This window comes from Psammomys obesus, unplaced genomic scaffold, assembly GCF_907164565.1.
Source record: "Psammomys obesus unplaced genomic scaffold, mPsaObe1.curated_primary_1811, whole genome shotgun sequence".
Taxonomy (NCBI): domain Eukaryota; kingdom Metazoa; phylum Chordata; class Mammalia; order Rodentia; family Muridae; genus Psammomys; species Psammomys obesus.
The window spans coordinates 889812-917135 of record NW_026585587.1 but is presented as its reverse complement, the minus strand read 5'-3'; the positions used below and the strand labels follow the sequence as shown (position 1 = coordinate 917135).

The following is a 27324-nucleotide window of genomic DNA, read 5'->3' as shown; positions in this document are numbered from 1 at the left end:
TTTTGTATCCTGCCACTTTGCTGAAGGTGTTTATCAGCTGAAGAAGTTCTCTGGTTGAATCTTTGGGTTCGCTCATGTATACTATCATATCATCTGCGAATAGTGACACTTTGACCTCTTCCTTTCCGATTTGTATCCCCTTGATCTCCTTTAGTTGTCTTATTGCTCTGGCTAGGACTTCAAGTACAATGTTGAAGAGATATGGAGAGAGTGGGCAGCCTTGTCTTGTCCCTGATTTCAGTGAGATTGATTTAAGTTTCTCTCCATTGAGTTTGATGTTGGCTATAGGCTTGCTGTATATTGCCTTTACTATCTTTAGGTATGTGCCTTGTATCCCTGATCTCTCCAAGACTTTAAACATAAATGGGTGTTGGACTTTGTCAAATGCTTTTTCAGCATCTAAGGAGATGATCATGTGGTTTTTCTCCTTCATTTTGTTTATGTGGTGGATTACATTGATGGATTTCCGTATGTTGAACCACCTTTGCATTCCTGGGATGAAGCCTACTTGGTCATGGTGGATGATATCTTTGATGTGTTCTTGGATTCGGTTTGCAAGTATTTTATTGAGTATTTTTGCATCAATGTTCATAAGAGAGATAGGTCTGAAGTTCTCTTTTTTTGTTGGATTTTTGTGTGGTTTGGGTATCAAAGTGACTGTGGCTTCATAGAATGAATTTGGTAGTGTTCCTTCTGTTTCTATTTTATGGAATAGTTTGAGGAGAATTGGTGTTAGTACTTCTTTGAAGGTCTTGTAGAATTCTGCGCTGAAGCCATCTGGTCCAGGGCTTTTTTTGGAGGGGAGACTGTTAATGATTGCTTCAATTTCCTTGGGAGATATAGGACTATTTAGTCTTTCTATCTGATCTTGACTTAATTTTGGTAGATGGAATCTGTCAAGAAAGTTATCCATTTCATTTAGATTTTCAAATTTTGTGCCATATAGGCTTTTGTAGTATGACCTAATAATCGTTTGGATTTCCTCAGTGTCTGTAGTTATGTCCCCATTTTCCTTTCTGATTTTGCTGATTTGTATAGTTTCTCTCTGCTTTTTAGTTAGTTTGGCTAAGGGTTTGTCTATCTTGTTGATTTTCTCAAAGAACCAGCTTTTTGTTTCATTGATTCTTTGGATAATTTTATTTGTTTCTAATTGATTGATTTCTGCCCTTAGTTTGATTATTTCCAGCTGTCTGCTCCTCTTAGGTGTATCTGCTTCTTTTTTTTCTAGGTTTTTCAGTTGGGCCATTAAGTTGTTTGTATGTGATGTTACGGATTTCTTCTTGTAGGCCCTTAGTGCTATAAATTTTCCTCTGAGCACTGCTTTCAATGTGTCCCATAAATTTGGGTATGTTGTGCCTTCATTTTCATTGAATTCTAGAAAGTCTTTAATTTCTTTCTTTATTTCTTCCTTGACCCAGCTGTCATTGAGTAGTAAGTTGTTCAGTTTCCATGTGCGTGTCGGCTTTTTGTTGTTTCTGTTGTTGTTGATGTCCAGCTTTAGTCCATGGTGGTCAGATAGTATACAAGGGATTATTTCAATCCTTTTGTATCTGTTGAGGCTTGCTTTGTGACCAACTATATGGTCTATTTTGGAGAAGGTTCCATGTGGTGCTGAAAAGAAGGTGTACTCTTTTGAGTTTGGGTGAAAAGATCTGTAGACGTCTATTAGGTCCATTTGATTTAGGGATTCTGTGAGTGCTTTTATTTCCCTATTTGGTGTCTGTCTGGTTGATCTGTCCCTTGATGAGAGTGGGGTGTTGAAGTCTCCCACTATTAAGGTATTAGGATCAATGTATGATTTAAGCTTTAATATTGTTTCATTTACGAATGTAGGTGCTCTTGTATTTGGGGCATAGATATTCAAAATTGTGATGTCCTCTTGTTGGATTTTTCCTTTGATGAGAATATAGTGGCCCTCCTTATCTTTTTTGATTAACTTGGGTTGAAAGTCTATTTTATTAGATATTAGGATGGCTACTCCAGCTTGTTTTCTGGAACCATTTGCTTGAAAAACATTTTTCCAGCCCTTTACTCTGAGGTAGTGTTTATCTTTGTTGCATAGGTGTGTTTCTTGGATGCAACAGAATGTTGGGTCCTGTTTCCGTAACCATTCTGTTAGCCTGTGTCTTTTTATTGGTAAGTTGAGTCCATTAATATTGATAGATAATATTGACCAATGCATGTTAGTTCCTTTTGTAATGGAGTCGATGATCTTACCTCGTTTCATTGCTTGTTTTCTTTTCATTTTTGTTGGGATATTATCTGTATGCCCTGTTTTCTTGGGTGAATTCGTTTTCGTTGGATTGGAGTTTTCCTTCTAGTATCTTCTGTAGGGTTGTTTTGCTGTATAGATATTGCGTAAATTTAGTTTTGTCATGGAATATTTTGTTTTCTCCATCTATGTTGATTGAAAGCTTTGCAGGGTATAGTAGTCTGGGTTGACATTTGTGATCTCTTAGAGTCTCCATGATGCTTGCCCAGGCCCTTCTGGCTTTCATAGTTTCTGATGAGAAGTCTGGTGTGATTCTGATAGGTCTACCTTCATATGTTACTTGGCCTTTTTCCCTTGCTGCTTTTAATATCTTTTCTTTGTTCTGTAGATTTAGTGTTTTGACTATGATGTGACGTGATGTGTTTCTTTTCTGGTCTAGTCTATTTGGTGTTCTGTAGGCCTCTTGTATATTTATGGACATCTCTTTCTTTAAGTTGGGAAAATTTTCTTCTATGATTTTTTTGAAAATATTTTCTGGACCTTGGAGCCTGGAGTCTTCTTTTTCATCAATTCCTATTATTCTTAGATTTTGTCTTTTCATAGCATCCTTGATTTCTTGGATATTTTGTGATTGGAATTTTTCTGATTTTACTTTTTCTTTGAGAGAAGTATCAATTTCTGCAAGTGTGTCTTCAGCTCCAGAGATTCTCTCTTCCATCTCTTGTATTCTGTTGGTGATGCTTACTTTTGTGGTTCCTGATCTTTTCTCCAAGTTCTCCAGCTCAAGAGTTTTCTCATTTTGTGTTTTCTTTATTGATTCTAATTCTGTTTTCATGCCTTGCACCATTTCTTTCATGTGTTTGAATTTGGATTCCTGTCTCTCTACGATGGACTCTATTTCTTTGTTCATTTCCTTTTTGTATGCCACTAATTTTTTCTCTACTTGTGCCTCTATTTGTTTGGCTATGTTTGCCTGTGTTTCTTTAAGGGTTTTGCCTATTTCTTCTTTCTTTACCTCCAATTGACTGGCCAACTCTTTGAAAGATTTGTTCATTTCCTCCTTATGAGCCTCAAATAATTGAGCAAGCATGGCTTTAAGGTCATTTTCCTGTGCTTCTGATGAATTGGAGTATCCATCGATTTTGGGGTTTGCTGGTGAAGTCATGATGTCCTGATTTATGTTGGAAGTGTTCTTTCGCCTACCCCTGGCCATTGGCTTATCTGAGACCTTCCCTGTTTGTTTTTGGATTCTGCCGATCAGACTGGTACTGTCTCTCTCTCGAGTCTGGAGAATTCTTCAGGAAGTTGAGAGAGGTCCCGTGTCCTTAGCGTATGCTGAGGACTAGCTGTACCTGTGGGAGGAAAGTACGCAGGCGCAAACAGAGGCAAATGCAAGCGTGCGTGCGTGTGTATATGTGTGTGTGTGTGTAAGTGGGTGTGGGCGTGTGTCTCGAGGGACAGAGTGATGGCTAATGTTGAACCCTTGAGTGTGTGGGAGGGGCTCTGCAATGTATATGTCGCAGGCACTAGTGATGATCGCAGCGCAATTTCTGGTATTAACTGCCTTAACTCCTCAATTAGACCCACAGAGCAGGAACTTCAATGTTCCAAGTGCCCCTCTGTTTCCCAAAGTGGGTATATGGGTGGGAGGGGGTTCGATGCCTGGCTTCTGTTTTAGAAGGACCCAGGATCAGTGGAGCTGCAGATTCTCAAGGGTGCACTCACTTACAGGCAGGACACTTGGCAGAGATCGGCGTATCTGGGCTCTCTGCTCTCTGGTTTGGCCCTGCTTCTTTGATGTGCTCTGCCAGTTCCGTGCTGCTGTCACTGCCAGGTTATGAGGTCTTGCTGCAGCTGGAGATTTCAGGGTGGTCACGTCAGTAGGAATTGGGGTAACCAGCCTTTCTGTTCTCTGGTTTGGCCCTGGTTAGTCTTAAACTGGAGGGCTGATGTGCCCCGCCAGCTCAGTGCTGCTCCGCCGCCAGGTTAGAAAGTCCCGCTGTAACTGGAGACTGGGTTGCTAGTCCAGATGCTTTCTGGGAAATCCTGGGGTCTCTTTACTGTGCTCTCCAAGCTTCGGAGGCCCAGCACCTGGTGTGTCTAGCTTGTATGGCGTTTCTGTCTGGTTTGGGTGAGTATATAGCGTATTCTCTGTCACTGTGGGATTGGGCGGGCCGTACCGTCAGTGATGGCGCTCCTGCGGAGCTAGTATGGCGTCTAGCAGACTCGGGCCCTGGGAGGATGGTGCAGCCACCGTGCGTGAATCTGGGGCTCCGAGACACAGTACTGCTGGCCTTTTCAGATAAAGGGCTTGGGGCTCCGCCTCAGTGGCTGCAGGCCCCAGGCAGTTAGGTCTGTGCTGAGAAAGGCGGGCGAGTCCGCTGTGCTGAGGAGGAGGGAGGTCTGGGGGAGGGGAGTGCCGAGAGATCATGGATAGTTTCTCACCTTCCCCAAACAAGTCCCTAGGTGACCCGAGACCAAGGTTTTCACCTCCTGCGATGTTCCCTGTTGTTTAGAAAGTCTCTCCGTTGTTTCCCTGGCTTCAGAAGTTCTTCCACTCATTAACTCAGAACTTTATCTCTTCCACAGCTCGGAAACTGTGTGTGCTAGTCGCCATCTTGGCTCCGCCCCCGGTCTTTGGTCAACCTCGTGTTTTTAAACATGATTTATTTTTGTCTAAAAAAAGATAACAATAGAAGATTAAACTTGAGAGAAAGTAACAAGTATCTTAACATGTAGTGCTATTTCTGTATTTAGTGTTCTGGTGTTAATGAACAGCCAAGAAATGATGTTATTTTTTCTTTCAGCTGTTTACCTCTGCAAGAGAACAATGCAAAACAAGGCAAGGCTAGAACTAGCAGATTATGAAGCTGTAAGTACCAAGGAGGCTCACCACATGCTATAAAATGAGCAGAAATCAGGCCCTTGCTATGTGTGGGTGCTCCTTTTCTTTCTGCATCAATGAGTCATAAGGACTGGATGTCTGCTTCCTTGGAGCAGAGAGCCCATTGGTTTAGTGAACCCCTCTTTGTCTGCTTCCTCTTTCTTCTCCACAATAAGGAGAGTAGAATTCTAAACATACAAACTCAGTGTATAAAGAAAATCACATCTTCTTCTTTTAGACTAATTTAACTGTTAAGGTTTTAGATAAATACTAAATTGATAATGTCTAAACTCTGAGGATCGAAAACCATTTACCCTAGGGACCAATTTAGTAGAACCTTCAGATTGGCCACCACCATCAGATACGGACAATCTAGTGTAATTTGTTCAGATGATTGCTGTGTTGTGATAACTAGTTTGGAGTACTGTGCAGCAGCAGATAGTGGGCTGCCAAGGACTGAGAGCTATTTTCAGGACCTGAAAAAACTGATTGGATCAGTGGTAAGAAGGCATTGCTTTCCTGTCTCTCCCTAAAGTGGCGACAGAAAGATCCAGTGAACTTGTCTCCAGTACTTTTCTCAAACAAAGTAATATTCAGTGCTCTACATTGTGTTTTCTGTGAGATGAGTGATGTTGGTCAATGCCCAGGACTGTAGCTCAGTTGGTAGAGTGTTTGCCTCGCATACACAGAGCTCTGTTTTCTAGCGCCATATAAACTAGGCATGCCTGGAGTTATCAATACTCCCCTCACAGAGACAAGAGGATGAGAAGTTCAAAGTAATTGTCAGCTACTTAGTGAGTGAGAGCCTAACCTAGGCCCATGAGGCCCGTGATTAGTTGAATTCAGAAAGCACAGCTGATTCAGCTTCTGAGCATATATAAGACTTTAGGAATTTGGAACGAAACACTAGAATATCCTCAGCTGTCCCATGTCTTTCAGGAGAGCCTGGCCAGGCTGCAAAGAGCATTTGCCCGGAAATGGGAGTTCATTTTTATGCAAGCAGAAGCACAAGCTAAGTGAGTCCTTGTGAGTCTTTGGCAAGATTTGTTCAAGTGCTGTGGTCTTTTGTGCAGAGGTAGTAGGTATGCTTGCCTCTGCTAACTCTTCATTGTTACCATTTTGACAGAGTGGACAAGAAGAGAGACAAAATTGAGAGGAAGATCCTAGATAGTCAAGAGAGAGCATTCTGGGATGTCCACAGGCCTGTGGTGAGTAAGCTTACAGCATGTTTCTGTGAATTCATGTCTCAGGTTGGGAAGACAAGAGTGCGCTAGAAAATACCATGGTCCCCTCATAGTCTGTTCCAGTGTCTGGGTAAATTAATTAAGGAAAGATTGCCACCTCCATATAAGATGAGACTTAGTGTGATGTATATTTATAAAAAGATGCTTTTTCCTTTGTGTGGCTAGCTAGCTCACTCTGGACACCTGAGCTGCCTGATTCTGCCATTAGCACCTGATGGGGAAAAGCACACCACAAATATAACAGCATTTTTATGTTTACTGTCTCAGTTTTTGGCTTTTTAAATAGAGAACATTAGAATAAAAATGTTATTGCTTGATTTTATTTTCCTCGTTAGAACTTATTTATGCCTATTTTGTCTTTTGAAGTTAACATATCATTGAATTTAAATCAGTTAATGCTTCCTAATCTTTTTATTTTTTTACTTTTTTTTTACATTTGCTTATTTAGCTTGTGTTTGAGGGATGGGGCACTTATGGAGGTCAGAGATCACCTTATGGGAGTCCATTCTCTTTATGTGGACTCCTGGGATTGAACTCATATGTCAAGCTCAGTGCTAAAAGCGTTTATATTCTGAGCTATTTCACCAGTATTTCATCAATTTATACTTTTAATGATGCAATTTTGAATCTATATAAGAACTTAGCTCTTCTTCTCTTTGTCAAAAATGTGTGCCTCAGTGTAACAAATACTGAGTGTTCTTAATACCAGAAAACTTAGTGGAAGGTATTTAATCATGGTCATTAGCCTCCACATGATAGCATATCCGCTGTGCATGATACCATAAGCATGTAACATTAGCACTCAGGAGGCTGAGGCAAGAGGATTGAGTTCAAAGCCGGCCTCACAGACACAGCAAGCCCTTGTCTCTAAAGAAATGGGGTAGAAAAATGGCTCACTGGTTATGAGCCTGTACTGCTCTTATTCAGAGGACCTGGGTTCAGTGACCCCTGGTGGGGGACTCACGGCTGCCCACAACTCCAGCCCAGGGAATCCAATGCCCTCTTCTAGCCTCTGCAGAATCTGTGCACAAATGTATACACTTGCTTGTGTAGTTTTGTGTGTGTGTGTGACCTGCACACACACTTAAAACAATAATTAACGAAACAAAAAGATCACATGTCCAATCTCATTTTTGTTTTGAAAATATATCTCTCTCTTCTATGGATTTCTTTAAATTATAGACAGGCCACCAGAGAACATTATACAGACTTTTCTAGAATAAATAAGTTTGCAACAAGAGAAAGAGATCACAACAAATGGCTTATAGTACCTTAAAATTTTCCTCTCAACTACCTTCTGAGTCAGACCAAAATAGCAGGACTCTAGAGACATATTTACATATGCATGTATTTCAATTCAGACAGTAATTCACTTGTTAAGTTTTATTTTGAATTTGTTGTCACTTGAATTCTCAAAAGAATAGGGCTTTTTTTGGTTTTCTATTCAAAATACAGTTGGAGTTTTATTGCTTATGGTGAAGAAAGAATTGTGAGATCATACTCATAACCATCATGAGGATACAAAACAGAATATCCGTTTTCTTAAAGCAGCCTCCAGAAACTACAGACACCTTGCTGTATTATCTGTTTCAAATTACAGTGTTCACCTTTGCATGGAGCAGATAATGAGAAAACATTAATGGTTTCAAAGGACTCAGTCCATCCGAGTGAAAAAGCCAGGGGATGAGAACTCTAGTCATTTCATGTTGGGACAGAAAACATAGACCCAGAAGCAAGTGGCCAGGGATGATAAACTCCTTTCAGGATCTTCTCTTGCTCACCTATTTCCTCCAGGGGACTCCACCTCCTGCAGTTTCCACAGCTTCCTAAAACAATGCCACCATAATTATTGAACATAATTATGCTCTCCTATTCACCCTCTTTATGCCATCCTGAAGCCATAGTCTCCACGCCCCAAACAGAGATGGCAGGCAAATCTCTTTTGTCTGTTTTCTAAAGAAAAATAGACATGGGTTGCTTTTGTGCTTTGGAGAGTGGTATTCACCTAAATCAACTCTACCTTCTGTTATTTACTGTTCCCATGTTATGGCTATACACATAACCTCTACATATGTCCAACCTTTATACATAACAATACCACCATCATGTCAATCTACAAAGTTTATGGCTGAGGACCAGGTTATCACCTTCCAAGTTAAGTTAGGTTCTGATTTTGTTGTTGTATATGATTTTGTGGTTAACCAGGCTCATAGCGTTCTTTAGCTGTGTGTGGCTCAGGGTTGGTCACACCTGCATGAGAGGTAATATGTGTTAGCGTTAAAAGTTTTTAAATATTTTTTAATTGTCCCAAACTTACGTAATGGTAATCTTTGTCTGACAGTCATGTCTGCCACTGAGAAGGCAGATTTCTGAGTCCTTACTGAGGGATAGATAACTCAGAGAGATGTTGAAAGTGGCACCCCTGGCATCAAGGATGGTCCCCTCAGCCAGCATAAACTGTGTTTCTGGTAACTGGCTACAATGCTAACTAAGCAAGGAGGGAGTTTTCGCTTCTTTGTGGTTGTTTGTTTGCTTCTATTTGTTTATTTTATGTGCATGATTGTTTTGCCTGCATGTAGGTATGTGTACCATGTGTTCAACTGGCACCCAGGGAGGTCAGAAGAGGGTGCAGTTACTCTGGATCTGGTGTTACAGGTGAACTGAGTTACTATGTGAGTTCTGGAAATCAAAACCTAGGTCCTCTGGGAGAGCAGCCGGTGCTCACAAGTGCCAAGCCATCTCTCCATGCCCTGAAGAGGGCTTTCTAAGATAATCATCCCTGTAAATAAAATGGCACAGAGCATAGAAAGGAGTCCTGGAATGAATAAACAAATTGTTGGGGCTGGACAGAAAGAAGAAGAGAAGTAGGGAGAGAGTTGTCCTACAAATTATTCCTGTTGGGGTTTCTAAGAAAAACAAGAGAGCTATGATCCTTGATGATTACATTCTACTGGATAGATACTCATAAAACCATTGCTGGGTAGCTGCTACAGCCACATAAACACTATGAGATATTTGTGTCCTTTTACTGTCTGTTTTCCTGGACTACTCTCAGAATTGCTTCCTAGTGGAAACGTGACAGTTTTTGCTGTCCACATACCAAATGAAATGCAAGCTGCCCCTACATGTCAAATATCATGTCAGATTATTCACCCCAACACAGCATTCTATAAATGAGGCAAGGCAGGTCTTCAGCCAAGGGATGTCTAGCAGATAGATTATTTGTCTCCAAAGTATTCCAGTTCTGCTGCTTGTGAGGCCATGAAGAGGCAGCTTGGTTGTTGGGATACCTGCTTGGTATCAACCCTTGTTAGGTTGATATGGAATTCTGTCTCAACATACTACCTTAGGGTTGATTACAACAGATTGATACTCATTTTTAGGGATGGACACAGAGGTTTAGCCCTTCCTGAAAGTTTATTTAGAGGAATGGCTGTGGGTTCTCATAATTACAAAAGAATGTTGAAAACAATGAATAAATTATACAACAGGATACTTTTAGACTTCTATCATCTGGAATCTTGAAGTTTATCTATGCATGTCTCCTTCTGAAAGGATGCATACACATAGCTGGGATAGCCTGGTACTCTTTATATAGACCAGGCTGGGCTCAAACTCATAGAGATCCATTTATCTGCCTCTGCCTTCAGACTGCTGGGATTAAAGTTATATTCCACCTTGCCCAGCCTCACTGTAGCTTTTTATGAAGCTGACTGAAAAGCCATGACACAGGCTATAAACTTAGCTCTCTCTGCAGAGTGCTTGCCTCATGTGCAAGAAGCCCTGGGTTGTATCCTAGAACTGAAAAAAACCATGCCTGGCAGCACATGCCTGTAACCTCAGAATTAGGAAGACAGAAATAAAAGACTCAAAAGCTTACACAGTGAGCTCCAGAGGTCAGCCTGGGCGACATGAAATTCTGTTTCAGAAATAAAAATTAAAAAGCAAAGAGAAGGAGAAAGAAATAGAAGCAAAGAAAAAAAAAACATGATACAATCGCAGGGTCTTAAAAAGCATGCAGGTACTAGATATTACTTTTATAGTAACTGGCCGATATTCATCATGTCACAGTAGTAAGACACAATCTGAATCAATAACTTTAAAGCTATGTCATTATATTTTCCTGGAATTATTTACATTTGTAAATATGTAAAATGCTTTTATTTTTAATAACCAGAAATTGAGTTATCTTAACAATGATGTCTGTTGCTGTTTTAATTAAAATATACACCTATATCAGTCCTTAGAAATCTGCTCTTTAAAAACTGCATGGTATTGGCATAGAAACAGAAAGGAGGATCAATGGAATCGCATAGAAGACCCAGAAATAAACCCACACACCTATGAATACTCAATATTTGACAAAGAAGCCAAATCCATTCAATGGAAAAAAGACAGCATCTTCAACAAATGGTGCTGGACCAACTGGATGTCTACATGCAGAAAAATGAAAATAGATCCATATTTATCACCCTGCACAAAACTAAAGTCCAAGTGGATCAAGGACCTCAACATAAAACCAGATACTCTAAATCAGTTGGAAAAAAAAGTGGGAAACAGCCTAGAACTCATTGGCACAGGAGACAACTTCCTGAACAGAACACCAACAGCACAGGCTCTAAGAGCAACAATCAATAAATGGGACCTCATGAAACTGAAAAGCTTCTGTAAAGCAAAAGACACTGTCATCAAAACAAATAGACAGCCTACAGATTGGGAAAGAATCTTCACCAACCCTTTATCTGACAGAGGGCTAATATCCAGTATATATAAAGAACTAAAGAAGCAGAAAAGCAACAAACCAAGTAATCCACTTAAAAAATGGGGAACAGAGCTAAACAGAGAATTCTCGAAAGAGGAACATCGAATGGCAGAGAAACACTTAAAGAAATGCTCAACCTCATTAGCCATTAGGGAAATGCAAATCAAAACGACCCTGAGATTTCACCTTACACCCATCAGAATGGCCAAGATGAAAAACTCAAGTGATAGCACATGCTGGAGAGGTTGTGGAGAAAAGGGAACCCTCCTCCATTGCTGGTGGGAATGTAAACTGGTTCAACCACTCTGGAAGTCAATCTGGCGCTTTCTCAGACAACTAGGAGTAGTGCTACCTCAAGACCCAGCTATACCACTCCTAGGTATATACCCAAAATTTGCTCAAGTACACAACAAAGACATTTGTTCAACCATGTTCGTAGCAGCTTTATTTGTAATAGCCAGAACTTGGAAACAACCCAGATGTCCATCAACGGAGGAATGGATACAGAAATTGTGGTATTTTTACACAATGGAATACTACTCAGCAATCAAAAAGGAGGAAATCATGAAATTTGCAGGCAAGTGGTGGGATCTAGAAAAGATCATTCTGAGTGAAGTATCCCAGAAGGAGAAAGACAAACTTGGTATATACTCGCTTATATAGACCTACAAGACATGATAAACATAATGAAATCTACACACCTAAAGAAGATAATCAAGAAAGTGGACACAGGCGAAGGTGATTAATCCTCATTTAGAAAGACAAATGGGATGTGCATTGAACTTATGACAGGAGTCTACCACAAAAGGCATCTGAAAGACTCTACCTAGCAGTGTTTCAAAGCAGACACTAAGACTCATAACCAAACCCTCGGCAGAGTGCAGGGAATCATATGAAAGAAGGGAAGTTAGTATGATATGGAAAGGATAGGAGCTCTACAAGGACCAAATATATCTGGGTACAGGGTCTTTTCTGAGACTGACACTCAACCAAGGACCATCTATGGATATAACCTAGAACTTCTGCTCGGATGTGGCCTGTGGTAGCTCAGTAACCAAGTAGTTTTCCAAAGTAAGGGGAACACGGACTATTTCTAACAGGATCTCAAGGGCAGGCTGTTTGACACCCCCCCCTAGGGGAGGAGCAGTCTGTTAGGCCACAGAGGAGGACTTTGCAGCCAGCCCTGAAGATACTTGATAAAAGAGGGTCAGATGAAAGGGGAGGAGGTCCTCCCCTATCAGTGGACTTGGAAAGGGGCAGGGAGGAGACCAGGGAGGGAGTGTGGGGTTGGAGAGGGAATGAGGGAGCGGGATACAGCTGGGACACAGAGTTAACAAAATGTAACTAAAAAGAAAAATAAATAATTAAAAAAAAGAAATCTGCTCTTTTTTCTAGCCGAGGGGATTTGGTGCTTTGGCTGCACCTGTCTGATCTTGTTTTGATCTGGTTCCATTTATTTAATCAAGAATACAATGAGCAAATGGCACCGCAGCAGCTCAGCATCTCCACAGGCTCAATGCCAGCTTAAGGTGATGTTATGATACAGTGTGTGAATCAAAATCTAGCAGTGTAGGAAATAGATCTAATAGGATTTTAATATGATTTTCTTAAAACTATGATGTCATCTCTAAGTCAGATTAGAAAACATAATCTGTCTCCTGTACTTAATACCTGTATGAAATAAAATTAGCTTCTCTAAGTGTGTCAGTGTTTGCTCTGGGAAAAACTAAACTGAGGCCTAATCAAGGAGATGGACCCTTTACTTGCCAAGGACTCCAGATACAGTTCCCAGAAACAGCTCAAGAACAGAGAGGAAGAAACAGACTAGACTTTGCTTATTCAAGGTAATATGGGATTTGGCTTTTTGTTCCTGTATAGTTTATGTTACAGGAGCTTTATTTATTTTATTCTTGCAATTCTGAGGCTTAATCCTAGGGTCTTGCCATGCTCGCCAAGCTTCTTATCACTGAGTCCATCCAAGCACTCATATGTTGAAAAGCGCTATTGTTAAGTTAGCATCTGGTTAAGTCAAAGCTTAAAAAGTTTTGTTAAAATGCTGAAGGAAATCTACTTGGGAGTTTACTGCAAAGTTCTGGACACCATGCTTTGAAAATGGTGTGGGTATGGTAAGTGGATGCATGAGGTGGTAATAAAACAAACAAGTACACACACACACACACACACACACACACACACACCACATGAACACAAGAACACACTCAGGAGCACAAGGCACACACACAAGACCACACAAACACACACATAAGCACACACATACTCATGGGCACAAACACACTCATAAAGGGGCACACAACTTCAATCCCAGCCAGGATCTTGCTGTTGGGATTCAGGTTTATTCTTTTTCTTCAAGGTGGATTCCATACGATCGGAGTGGAAACTACCGGAGAATAATACTCTCTCGGTACTCAGAACTCTAAGAAGTGGGAAAGGTATATTAGAAATAGTGGGTCAGGGATGCAGAAAGCACTTAACAAGTTATCTGTTGATCTCTATGTCCCTTGATGATAGTTTAAAACTGAATACATGCTAGTCAACAAAGATTCCACGAGAGTACTAAGAGTTAGAGACATATTTCAGAAAGATAACCAAAATAAAAACAATGTGCCTCGAGTGCTTCTTGAGTTCCAGTTAAGCATCCTAACTACAAAGCACTGTGCTGCCCTACACTTTCCATGTCCAATGCTTGTTAAATCATGCACGATTTTGAAGACGGCTTCATTGACATTTTTCATGGCACTTACTTTAAAACTTTTTTAGACCAAAGTCATCATTTGTAGGACCAAGTCAGTGGAAATTTTGAGTCTGAGTAACTAAGAAAAATGATGGATATATGGAATCGGCAAAGGGCTTTGACAAGGGCTGAATAGTGAGCTCACTTTGGATGTGACAGGACATACAGCCCTGGCAATATGATGGAAAGACCAGAGACTTTGTCAATAGTTGTAGCAGTGAGGCCTGAGTTGGAAACCTGTTGGGGATGCAGAATTAATTTTGAAACCCATTACAGTAAAGGTGGAAAATCTTTGGGGATCTCTAGGAAAACTTGAGGGTCAGCGAGAAATGCTTTCCATTTGGGAGATCATGGAGCTATCTTCTTCCTTTCCTACAACCCCAGAACTCCAGAAGAGAGCACTGAAATTCCCTCTACATCATTTTCCTCTTCATATTGATTTAGGGTTTAGATGTGTTTATTTGCAGTGATATCAGTTTATATCTGCATTATTATCAGCAACAATAACAGCAGTTTTACTATCAAATATGACAATACTGGCTTTTGGACTGCCCCTGCACGACAGAGAAAAGTTTTATGCAATCAGCCAGGTGGGAAGTACATGCCTATGATCTCAGTACTGAGTACTGAGTCTCAGAACTTGGGTGGCTGAGGAAGTCTGTGCCTTAGAGTGAGGCTCTCTCTCAAACCTCTCTTCCAAAATGGAGGAAAACGAGGTTGGAGAAACTGGAGAAAGAAGAGAGGGAGTGTAGAAAGGGGGAGGACTGAGAAAGGGAATAAAGGAGGAAGGGAAAACAAAATTTCAAGCAGAATTTACTTTATTTCCTTAATATAGAAATGCACATATAGAGAAAGGGGGAGGAGAGAGCAACATTTTCTCATGAGCTTAAGTCATGCATTGCACAAAAATTCACTTCTGCTCCCATCCCTCCTACAACTCGAGCATTAAACATGGTGTCTCCTCCTCTTTCTACTTTCTACTTTCCCCGTCTCAGACACTGAAACTTGGAGAAAGCAAGTGCCGCCGTGGCTGTTTTATGTAGGACACTGCTCAGTGCATGCAACTATCGCTAAAAAGGTTTGGCTCGATTACCAGTTCCCTTCCTTGGTGAAATTTTGCTAAAAGCTTCCACATTTCAGACTCACCATTTGACATGTAGATGGTAACAGCTGCCTCCTATGACACTGAGAACATATAGCAGTGACTGTTTGATATTTACCTGGCATGTAGTCATTGTGCTGATGGTGGTAGCTGACGTTGTGATATGGGCAATTCTTTTATGTATTTAATCATTCTTTCACTCATTCATTCGTGTGTGTGTGTGTATGTGTGTGTGTGTGTGTGTGTGTGTGTGTGTGTGTGTGTGTGAGAGAGAGAGAGAGAGAGAGAGAGAGAGAGGGCGATACATGTCTGCACACCTGTGTGTTCAGTATGCTCTCCCATGCACACCTGTGTGAAGGTCAGAGGTCAACATTAGATGCTTTCACTTATTGCCCTCCACCTTGTGTTTTCTGAGACAGGGTTTCTCAGGAAACCTGCTGCTTGCTTCTTTGGATAGACAAAACATCCAGTGAGCCTGTAGGATCTGCCTGTCTCTACCCCCAACACTGGGTTACAGGCGTGTGCCGCCATAGACAGCTTTTATGTGGGTTGTAGAGATCCGAACTCAGGTCCTCATGCTTGTGCTGCAAGCACCTTACCCACTCTGGTGATTATTATTGGTTTTAAACTTGCCAGGACATCACCCAGGAGGCACGCCTATAGGCACACCTGTGAGAGATCGCTTAGCTTAGGTTGACGTCAGAGCATGCCTGTGAGGGATTATCTTGATTAACTTAACTGGTGTAGGAAGAGCTCCTGAAAATGTGAAAGGCCCCACTTCAGGAGAGTGGAGTGGCATCGCCCATCACTTTCCTTCTCCTAAATGCCAAGTTTTCACTCACATGGCTTCCTCCCCATGAAGGACTGTACTCACTGTCTGTGAAACAAAATAAATGCTTCCTTCTTCAAGCTGCATTGATTGAGCCTTTTATCACAGCAACAGGAAAAAGTCACCAAGATACACACTGAGCCACCTCCCCTGTCAGAAATAATGCTTTTGAGAAAAGATGAGAAAATAAGGGATTGGGTAGTGTAGAAAAGTTCTCAGATATAAATGGCATGGTGTCCTCAGGGAAGATTTTGGGCAATCGGAAGAGCTTGAGTTAATGCTCAGAGCTTGAGAATCCATCCGTTGCTGCATTAAAAAATTACCCCCAGCCACACATGGCAGCATACGCCTTTAATCCCAGCACTTGGGAGGCATAAGCAGAGGCAGGCAGATATCTGTGAGTTCAAGGCCAGCCAGAACAGTCAGAGTTCTGTTACACAGATAAACCTGGTCTCAAAGCAGGAGTTCAGAAGTGGTTTCTTAGATTGATCTGGTTCAAGATCTCTTACGACCCTTGAGCCTTCAGTCAAATCACCTGAAGTGACACAGTCACCTGGAATGATAGTCTTGAATCGATGGTGATGGCAAGAAGATGACCACAGCGGCCTCTTCACACAAGAAGGCCTCAGACAGTTTCACCGTATTATCCCCAAACTGTCAGCCCCGTATGTGAAACCTCACTCGACTACAGCTAATCTCAGAGATGGCATGCTAAAATGTCTTCCATGGTCTCCGGATGACATTGACTAACCCAGGTACAATGTGGGTGCCAGGAGGATGGAGTCACTGGGGACCAAAACTGCTCCCAGGAAAATTTGGATAATTTTGGATAATTGGGATAAAATTTGAATTCTTTTCTTTTTTCTTTTTTCTTTTTCTTTTTTTTTTTTTTTTTTTCTTGCTGTGCTGGGAGCTAAGCCAGGGCCTTACACGTTATGCAAGTGCTGTGCCACTAAACTGTACCTCAGGCAGAGAATTTGAAAATTCAGTAGGGGAAGAAAATTCCAGTTCTCCATGAACAAACAGAATCTTCTTCACCTCTTGTGATCCATGCAAATGCTGGTGGAAGAGTCCCCTTCCTCAGCAGGAGGAGAAGGAAAGTCAGTGGAGGGGGGGGGGAGGGGAAGTTGTCTAGTTGTCCCTGCTGTGCAAGGTTATTTCTCAGCAAATCCTCTGAAGAATGCAGAGGAGTTCTAAAAACAAAGACTGCCACCCACTGCCCGCTGTACCATTGAGACAGCTGTTCGAATCTTCTAGATTTTAATCCTAATGAGTTTAAAGCAGAGCTAACAGTTCCCCCTCATAAAATGGAGAAAAATCAAACTCACCAGGTGACCACGAGGGCACTTGATGCGAGTGATCTTTACTTGGGCCACTGAGATGATGAACATACAATAGTGAGTGACTGGTTCTGCATTGAGGCCCTGACCACTACCAGCATGCTCTCAGCACATACTCTGAGTTGATGAGTGAATTAATCATATGTGCCCTTCCTTCATTCTGGCAAGCATCAGTTTGGATGACACTAAAACATGCATGCAGTTTTCAAAGGATACATAGTGGCTGGTAAGATGGCTCAGTGGGTAATGGTATGGGCTACCAAGCCTGATGACGTGAGTTCAATCCTCAATACTTGCATGGAAGGAGAAGGAGAGAAGTGAGTCTCACAAATTTTCCTCTGATCTCCACACATCGCATACACGTGTCCCCCCATACAAATGAGTAAATATGAATAAATACATGTTGTGAAAAGCACATACCTATTTTTGTCACAAGCTCTGGTTTTTGAACCAACCCAAATATCAGTGGCCAGGTCAGCGTCAACAAGCTATCCTAAAAGTGGTTGATTTGAGGCATGATATCAGCTGGTCTGAATATTCCTCAGTTCACTGCATCTTATTCAACTGAAACATGTAAGATGCATGCATGCCTTCTAGATTTTGTCTCTGCAAAATCCGTAAGACCAACCATGCATGTGGATGCCTAACCGTATCTATAATACTCATCAGTTCCTGCCAGCACTTTCTAGCAACAACAGCTTTTTGAAACCATTGAGTTACTCATTCTTTGCTGTGACTGTGTAGGGTGACAGTTAGTTTACCAACAAGAGAAAGCAAGATTCTTGAGTTGGCTGTCCTAGAACCGAGAGCAAATCATCATCATGAGTAAAACACCTGACCTTTGTTTCCAAATGCACACAACCTCCTTGGAGAAGCTTCAGTCTCTCACCAGGCCTGCCTCTGTGCACATCTACTCCTGGTCTTGAAATGACTAACACAATACTCTGTAAATCTCAAGGCCTTTTAATCCTATGTGTGAGGTGAGGTGTAACTTAAACACACAAGGTCAAGTGCTCATTAGAAACTTACTAAAACAGCTTTAGTGTCTTCCATAACATTTTTTTTTCTGCAACGTTCCCATTATAACCTTTGCTTTATCAGTTTTGCAGTATCCATGGGAGACAATTCAGGTTGAAGATGACAGAAATGATGAGGTCTTTCATCCTTCATGGCCAAATTGGCCCAGGGGGCTTCTCTATCAGTGGTCCATGCTCTTATTCTTGGTATCTTCGGCTGTTAGAGAAAAACCTAAAGATGTGTTAACTCAAACTTTAATCTTTCCTTTGTGCCGTGGAAAAAGAAACACCCATTCTGTCTATTATTCACATCTGTTCTTTTGGATTGAATAAAAAATATTTTGACAGCATGGCTCTCATGAGCCTTTATGAGTGAAAGTGTCCTTTTTCTCTCTCTCTCTCTCTCTCTCTCCCCAGCTACATCTTTTATCTTATTTGCTCTTTCTATCCCTGAATAGATTTCAAGATACAGTGTCCTATTATTATGTAATATCTGATGCTATTTATGTGAGCCATGGGTAGAGTGAGCATAAAAACCACTTCCCTGTTATTAAGTCGTGTCTCTCTAGCCTGCAGATTGGCAACTTTTCAAGATGATGTGCCCAGATTTCTAGCCTGTTTCTTCTGAAAGAATGAGAGTGTGAATAGTGCTTGGGGCTATATTGGGAGAAGGGCCTGAGGGTTAACAGTTAACTTCCAGAAGGGGTAGTAGAGGACAACCCTGCTCCGAAGCATCACTGTTAGCCTGCAGAGCCTGGGGTCTAAGCAAGTGGGAAGGGCTTCTTCTCTACAATATTCTCTTTGGAAGCTGGGTCGTTGGGTCAGTCATACTATAGATACAGAAAAGGGTCCACAGGTAATATTTTAAATATAGACATAAAGGGTACATAGGACAGAATCTGAACAATTCAAGAATCGGGATTAAAGAGACTCCTCTGAACTATTCTGCAACTCTTTCTGAAATCCTATCAAAGATTCTGAAAAAAAAAAATGTGCATACACAGAAGCAAAGGTACATAGTCTCAAAAGGGAAGGCCGAGTGGGCACAGTGGTTCTCTGTGCTGATGGCCTGACAGAGCAAGTATGACTCCAATTTCATGGAGAGCGGTTAGCATTTGGGTCTGGATTCTTCTTTTTTTATTTTTTTCCCTCGAGTTCATTTACATCACCCCTTCCATGTCCAAACTGCACTCTTTTTCTTAGGAGAAAAGAAAGACAGCCTATGCTTCCTTAATCACAATAACGGGCATCTTCCAAAGTGTGCCAGTCTTCCTCAGAAAAACGAATTAAATTTTAAAGTGATATAAATAAGAAAAAGCACTCTGCCTCTAATCCAGACACCCCCAAATTTCTCCTTGATTCTGCTTTTCCCTCTCAAGAACTTCATGAACCTACCTACAATCAAAAACTTTATCAGAAACTCCAACACACATGCCTGTGCCGTTAATTACAGCTTTTCAAAGGTTATTAGGACGGTCAGCACCTTGGAAAGTGAAATGAGGAAACTGCCAGTAGGAGCAGGAAACACAAACACTGACTGTGTGGCTTGGTGACAGAGCGGCTGACTAACATGTGCAAGGACCTCTGTCCAATTTCCACCATGGCCTTGAGCATGTTCACCATCTCACACCTCATCTCTGAACTGCCATGACCAATGTTTATGTGAATTAAATGTTGCATTCTGTCTCATTTCTCTTTCCAGGTTGTTTGTTTGTTTGTTTCTAACCTGTTGACTCTTTTGACTCTTTGAACCACATAGCTGGGGAAAATGACTGCTAGAGTTTGGGATGGAGAAAACGTGAAAAACTGCCACTAAGCTTCTAGTTGTCCAAAACTGTGCTAACCGTACTTCAAACACCATTTCATATAAGAAGTGTGTTGCTGTTGCCACTCCCATGCCTGAGAAGGTGCCAAAGCCTAAATAAGACACCGGCTCTTCCAAAAATTGTCACTGTTTTGTAGTTATAGTTTGTGCGTGTGTGTTATGATTACTGATATTGTTCTACTTTCATGTCTACTGTTGTGATAAAATATCCTGACCCAAAGCTAGATGTTCAATTCCAGGTTACAGTGTATTCATGCAGGGAAGTTAAGGTGGTTAGGAGCTCAGCTGGCCACACTGTGTCTAGTCATGGGCTTAGAGAAGTGGCCGCCTGCTCATTTTCTTGATTGCTCACAGCCCTGGGTCTCCGTTCTTACACATGGCAAGACCCTCTGCCTAAGGAGTGGTGCTCCCCACTCTGGGCTGCCTAGGGTGTGGTGCTCCCCACACGGGCCGTGCCTTCTCACTCTTCCATAGATGTTCCTGTAGGCCAGCTCAATGAAAACATTCCCCCACTGAGACATCCCTCCCCACGTGACTCTAGACTATGTCAAGCTGACAATTAAAATTAGCCTTCACAAGCTTAACAACTTACACTGTCATTTAAAAAGAGCGATTTGTTCAAAAGTTCTCTGCATCCATAACTCTGTGACAGATGGGGCAATTTCAAAGAAGAATGTATAGGAACCATCTGGGTCCAGGTTAGATGAGTCTTATTATGAGGGTTATCAAAAGAAATCATAACTAAAAACTAGGTCTGACCACCTAATATCTCCCTTCAGTTCCAATATGTGAATGTTTGATATTATGGCTCAGGGAAACTAGATTTGTAGCGGTTGACCTGTGTACCTGATAGAATGCTAATGAAAACCAAATTGGACAATGGAATGCTTGGAGGATGTCTTAGGTAGGGATACCATTGCTGTGATGAAATACCATGACCAAAAGCAAGTTGGGGAGAATGTATTTGGGGAAACAATGTATTTGGCTTACACTTCCACAACACTGTTCATCATCAGAGGAAGTCAGGACAGGAGCTCAAGAAGGGCAGGAGCTTGGAGGCAGGGGCTGATGCAGAAACCATGGAGGGGTGCTGCTTACTGGCCTGCCCCTTAAGTCTTGCTCAGCCTGCTTTCTTACAGAATGCAGGACCGCCAGGCCAGGGATGGTAGCAACCCAATGGGCTAGGCCCTCTCACAGCAATAACTAATTTAAAGAATGCCTTACAGGCTTGCCTACACTCCAATCCCATGAAGGCATTTTCTTAAGCAAGGTTATCTCTGTCAGATGACATTAGCTTGCATCAAGTTAACATAAAACTATCCAGCACAGAGTATCAAAATACTCTGCAACATGAGTACTATTTATATTTATTTGTATTATTTCCTATGTAAAATCATGCTTTTTAGCAAAAGGCATAATCTTCAATCTACAAAATGGCTAATGGGAGAGTGACACTCTCATAGAGTGATGTATGTGGGAATCAGGCCATGGAACCTACTGAGCCACATCTTGTGAAAGAGATAACAGCTCAAACAAGGGAAAGAACCAGAGCCTAGCAATGAGCAGGAAGGGCTCTATGGAGACTGGAGCAAGAATGGGAAGGGAGGATGTTGGGATGGAGATGGTGGGGGAAGAAGGCCTGCCTATGAGGCACAAGGTCTCTTGTTCCTCAGTACCCACACTAAGTATAGTAGTGGAAGCACTCAACGTGACCCCATTTGGTTGTGGTTTTAAAAAATCACTCAGGCAACCTCCCCATGCTTCAGGGATTGAAAAAAAAAAAAAAAAAAAAAACAACTCAGCTCCCAAATGATGTACTACTTTCCATCTTGGAATTACACACACACACACACACACACACACACACACACACACACACACACATGTTTTTGTTTGTTTGTTTGTATTTGAGACAGGGTTTCTCTGTGTAGCCTTGGCTATTTGTACTTACTTTATAGACCAGACTAGCCTTGAACTCACAGAGATCCACCTGCCTCTGCCTTGTGAGTACTGGGATTATTGGTGTGCCCCACCACACCCAGCCTCCTGATACATATTTGATAATATTTAATTCATCATGTCTATGTCCTGGCAGATCTTCTAAAAGATACCATGAAAACTTGTTCACAGGCTACTGTTGCAGTCTTTGTATTTCCTACCTCATATATAGCAAATAAACTTCTGTTCAAAATTAGTGGAGAAGTAAGCTTGGAAAGCCTTGACCAAAGCAGTTATTAAGACTCTGATGTGATAAGCTAGGCACAGTGCTAAAATATGAGACCTCTGTTAACATACCTATCCAGTTTCCTGATCTGCATCAGAGGCCACCTAACAAATGGTAGAGGACAATTGGAATTGCAGGCCAGGAAGATCATAGAAGGTTACAGCTGACTAGAAGACACAGGCACTAACAATGTCATAACATGAAACAACTCAGAAACATAAAAAATTAGAGCTGTCTAGCTTCATGGGTTTTGTTGCCTAGGAGACAGCAAAAATGGCTACATTACCTAGATGTGATTGAATAGGTACACAGAGATATGTTGGGATTATTTTATATTTTACCACTAAGGATGAAAGAAAAGCTCACAATTTGGGGACTAATATTAATATTCCCCTAATAACAATAATAATAATAGTGTGTGATCTAGAGAACTTTCCCTGGCACCCTCCTTCAGACATCCCTAAGGAACATGGCACTTACCATATCCTCTTTAGGAAATCAGCATCGATAAAAGAAGATTAGTCTTTAAAAGGTGTCAAGTTTTACAAAGATCTTTCTTGTCAAACCCAAGTGTACATTTCACTCTGTACATATGTCCTATAAAGGAGCCATTGCAGCCTGAACGTTTGCGTGGCCCACTCTCAAAATCATCCTAACCTCTAAGGTGACTGTATTAGATGTAAGGCCATTTGAAACTGCATAGATCATGTGCGCACTGCCCGCATTAGTGGGTTCAGGAGATCTCCCTTACCTCTACTATGCTAGAGCACAGGACAAGTCACCCTCATCAGGATGTGGAGGTGTATCGACAGAGTGTGGAAGAAGCAAGAGGATCTTGAGTTTGAGGCCAAGCTGGTACACACAGAAGACCTCTTCTACGATCCACTCTATGAAGATCAAAGCAGGTGCTTGGGCAAGTCTTGAGCTAATACTTTCTCTGTGTCTCCCCAGTCTGCAGAATTGTGTGTAACACGCTTCTGTTGTTTATAAGTCACCCAGCTTTGTGACATTTTGTTATAGCAGTACAAGTAGGAAAGACAGGGCGGTACATCTCTTTTCCCATTTGGAGGCTCCTAAAATCCCCTGTGATTGAAGACTGTTGATCCTAAGGCTGCTATCATAAATTAAGGTTAATTTCAATATGTGATGGTTTTCACACTTGCCAACCTTTACCTTTAATGGTTATTCATTATCACAGCCATTGTGAGCCTTGTGAATGGATTGAGAGTAGCTACGAGAAATTTGTTTTATTCAGCCTCGATGGCATACAACTTAAACTGCCACCACAAACATCAGTATCTACAAAATTAAAATTATTTTTGTCTGCTCTATAACTAATCAGTTTTCCTTCTCCTTAGATCCTATATTTTATATTGTGTAAGTTTTTGTTGTCCTCCAAGAGACCATCCAGATTTTACCTTAATTTCTACCTTCACAGAGTAAGATAAGAGGAAAAGTAAAAAACGCTTAGGGTATTCAATGGCCTAAAAGCCCTTGAACCAAAAATTCTAAAATTCTATTGAGTGTGTTTCCCATGCTGTGACTGATACAACAGATGGGGGCCAGATAATACAAACAGAACACAATTCAATGATGGCTGACAGTCTCATGCGCCATACCAGGATACAGGGTAAACTGAGATACTTTTTCAGTCTCTGATCTAAAGGAGACCATCTTCTTTTTTCAGTTAAAAATCTTTGCATTTTTTTTTTAACAAAGAAGGTAGCCTTTTACATTAGAACAAAAAAAAAGAGACACAGAAATGGAAGGTGATTGGTCAATGTGCATGCTTGGCAGACCAAGTGTCAAAGACTGGTATTGAACTCTCAGTCCTACTTCCTGAATTCTAGGATTCCAGAGAGGCACAGCCACTCCAGGCTGTGAGTTCTCTACTGGTTTTTGCTGCTATTTGACAGAGGTTATTTTTAGAGGGTTTTTAGGTTTACTGCAAAATTCAAAAGAAAATATGAAGAGTTCCTATCTAACTTCTGCCTCCACAGGTGCAGCACAGTCCTCCTTAGAACCAAGGTACGCATGTTGATAAATCATCTCCAAAAAGCCACAGTTTAAATTCAGGTTCCTCTTGTGAATGTATATTCGGCAGGCTTTGGCAAATGCATACTGACATGCATTCGCCATTTGTTATTACACAAAGACATTTTACTGACCTAAAGAATTCTTTGATATTTGATTACCCATCCTTTCACCCCACTTCCCACCTTCCCAACTGGGGATCCACTCAAGCGTCATTTAGAACTTTGTCTGCCCATTATACACTAGCTCCTAGAAACTAATATTTCCATCTCTGTCTTTCACTGTCACTCACCAACACAGCTATCCTGAGTTCACCTGAGACACTGTCTGTTACCATACCTAACAAGAATCTTCCATGTGGGCTGTGGCTCTAGCTCCATGGTGGAGCATGTGGATAGCCAGGGTGAGGCTCTACGTTCTATCCTCGGCACCTCAAAAATAAATAAATAAATAAATAACTAAATAAATGTAGTATGACCTGAAAGGAACTAAGGAACTCAATGGGGTTTGAAGACTCTTAAATAAAATATCAATAATGAGACCTACTCAATTCTGAATTGAGAATTACTGCTTCCATTTTGCATCTCATGGGTTACACACCCACCGCAGAGAGTGATATTTCTTGATGGTCTTCTCATTTTCAGCCTGGGGTTGTGTTCTGAAGTATTAACTTCTATCTTATAAGAAATCCTATTACAACAATATTACAACATAGCTGAGTTACTCACTCTTGTGTCATTGGGATTGATTTAGGATATTGTGCTGACCGATGTAAATAGCACATTCTTACTCCTTGAATCCAAAAGTGCTATGCTAAGCAAATGGTATACATTTGAACACCTTGATGGCATGTCCACTTAGTAACAATAATGTTATTTTGATCATAATGGGAAAATACACATGGTTCTACAGAAAACCAATTTGTGGTTAATATATCATATATCATATGCTGCCCATTCCTGGAATATTAAAAATAAGCTTCAAAAATTTAATTTGCAGGAGGACCTTTTTCACTTATGTGCTTTTCTTGAGTGTATGTGTGCAGTAAACCCAAGGAGGACACGGATGTCCTGCTCTGTCATTCTCTGCCTTACTCCTTTGGGGCAGGGACTCTTACTGGACCTGGAGTTAGGCTGGCAGCCAGGAAACTCTAATGACCCTTCTGTTTCTGCACCTCACCACACTGGAGCTACAGGCATACATGGTCAGGCTGTGATTTTTAGTTGGTGCTGGGACCGAAACTAAGGTCGTCAGGTTTGCACAGCAAGTGTTGTTACCCACAGAGTCATCTCTCCAGCCGAGTAGCTTCCTTTTTAGTATCAAGGACAGTGGTCTTGTTGGGATAAAAAGAAATCGCTTAGCATCTCCCTCCCCCTCCCTCTCTCTTCCTCCCTCCCTCCCTCTCTGCCTCTGTGTGTGTGTGCATGTGCACCAACATAAAGTGCACAAGAATGGATATCAGAAATATTCTGCTCTATCATTCACCATATCAACATAGGCATTGCCCTCCTGTATTGTGATGATTCCATGTCTGTAAGGTTGTTATTGAGAAATTGTTCATGTTGCTACTTCAGGGTCTCGCCATTTTATAAGCACAATCTCACACTTGATCAGATACAGAAAAAAAAATTGTCCCTGAGTAAATAAGAGAATGCAAAAAACGCTGTTCAGTATTTCATTCACCTCGGTGCCTGACTTTTGGAAGTAGTTATTCAGAGCTGACCAGCACTCAGTCATGGCCTCCGGGATTTGAAAGGGTCCCAGACAACTTTGCAGGAATCATTTTCACCTTTAGCTGACTGAAAAAAAAAAAAGAGGGGGACAGTAGAAATATTAGGAGCTTGCAATAGTCACAGAGACAGGCATCCCAGGTCTTTCTTGTCAATTTTTCATATTAACCATTTAGACCATTAATGAGAAATTCTGAGTAGGCAGATTTTATTTTCTTGAGATGGGAGCTAGGTTATAAAACACACATCCATCCCAGGATCTGGCCTCTAATAATGTTTGCTTTTACAATCAGTCCTTTCTTATAAATCCGTTAGTGTTTTAACACCATCAGCTGGAGTAGGAGTTTTAGATGTCTGTTAATGGTTCATTAATCAAACTCAAGAGATCATAATCTCTGAAACTTGAGGATGGAAATTTTAATTCTCTTTTGGACTGCTAGTCAGATCTGTGCCAGTGGGAGAAAGTGCTTTCCACTTCACGCTTTCGTTGGCTGACACAGTTTCTGAGGCCATTTGTTAATTATCCCACTTGATACAAAGTCAAATTGACTTAGAATTCTGGCTTTCAACGGAAGGATGTAGAGTTCAATTAATTCATCCTCTGCACACGTTTAAAATAAGCATTTTTAAATGGCTGCTCTCATCTCCCCAGAGGCCCTTTTAGCGAATGGCCTTAAATGTGGGGTCCTGAATGCTTGCCATATTTAACATGCAAGTGTGGCTAGCTCTGTCGGTTTGGGAGATAATCATAGTTTCTGTTTCCTCAGCTTCCTCTGCTGCTATCCAATACTGATTTTGGAGGAGAGTTTGGGCTCAGGGGTTTTATCTGTATGGTCTCACACAGGGGAATAAGTCCAAGCAGCAGAAAGACACCCTCTGGAACCTGCTTTATCTCTGCTTAGGACAGCATGTTAGGCCATACAGGGTTCAGCTTATCACCTGTCCTCACTGATGGAGTTTGTCTTCCAGACATTTGCTCTCAGTATCCAATCCATGTATACTGTGGCCTTTGATTCACCTTCATGTTCTTGTCCACCTGCCCATCTTAGCATCTCTGTACTTTTTACCGTGAAGATCTGCAAAAAATTTGGCCTGCCTTGCCTGTTGTGCATAAGCCCAAGAAAACACTGCCTTGGACTTCTATTCCTGTTTTTGTTACGTTACTTTTAAAAATTTATTTTACCATGTCTTGTAGGTCTATATAAGCGAGTATATACCAAGTTTGTCTTTCTCCTTCTGGGATAGCAGTGTTTCAAAGCAGACACTAAGACTCATAACCAAACCCTCGGCAGAGTGCAGGGAATCATATGAAAGAAGGGAAGTTAGTATGATATGGAAAGGATAGGAGCTCTACAAGGACCAAATATATC

The 27324-nt window shown here is 41.3% G+C and overlaps 1 protein-coding gene across 3 annotated transcripts in view; it reads left to right on the top strand.

Annotated features, from left to right (window-relative positions):
• Positions 1–27324, top strand: part of Rgs7 (regulator of G protein signaling 7) — a 395324-nt gene that overhangs the window by 331212 nt on the left and 36788 nt on the right. For all 3 annotated transcript variants that reach the window (XM_055608524.1, XM_055608515.1, XM_055608514.1), the window contains exons 7-9: positions 5020–5084; positions 6036–6112; positions 6223–6304. In XM_055608524.1, coding sequence (XP_055464499.1) covers positions 5020–5084; positions 6036–6112; positions 6223–6304 — 224 coding nt within the window. The remainder of the gene's footprint in view (positions 1–5019; positions 5085–6035; positions 6113–6222; positions 6305–27324) is intronic.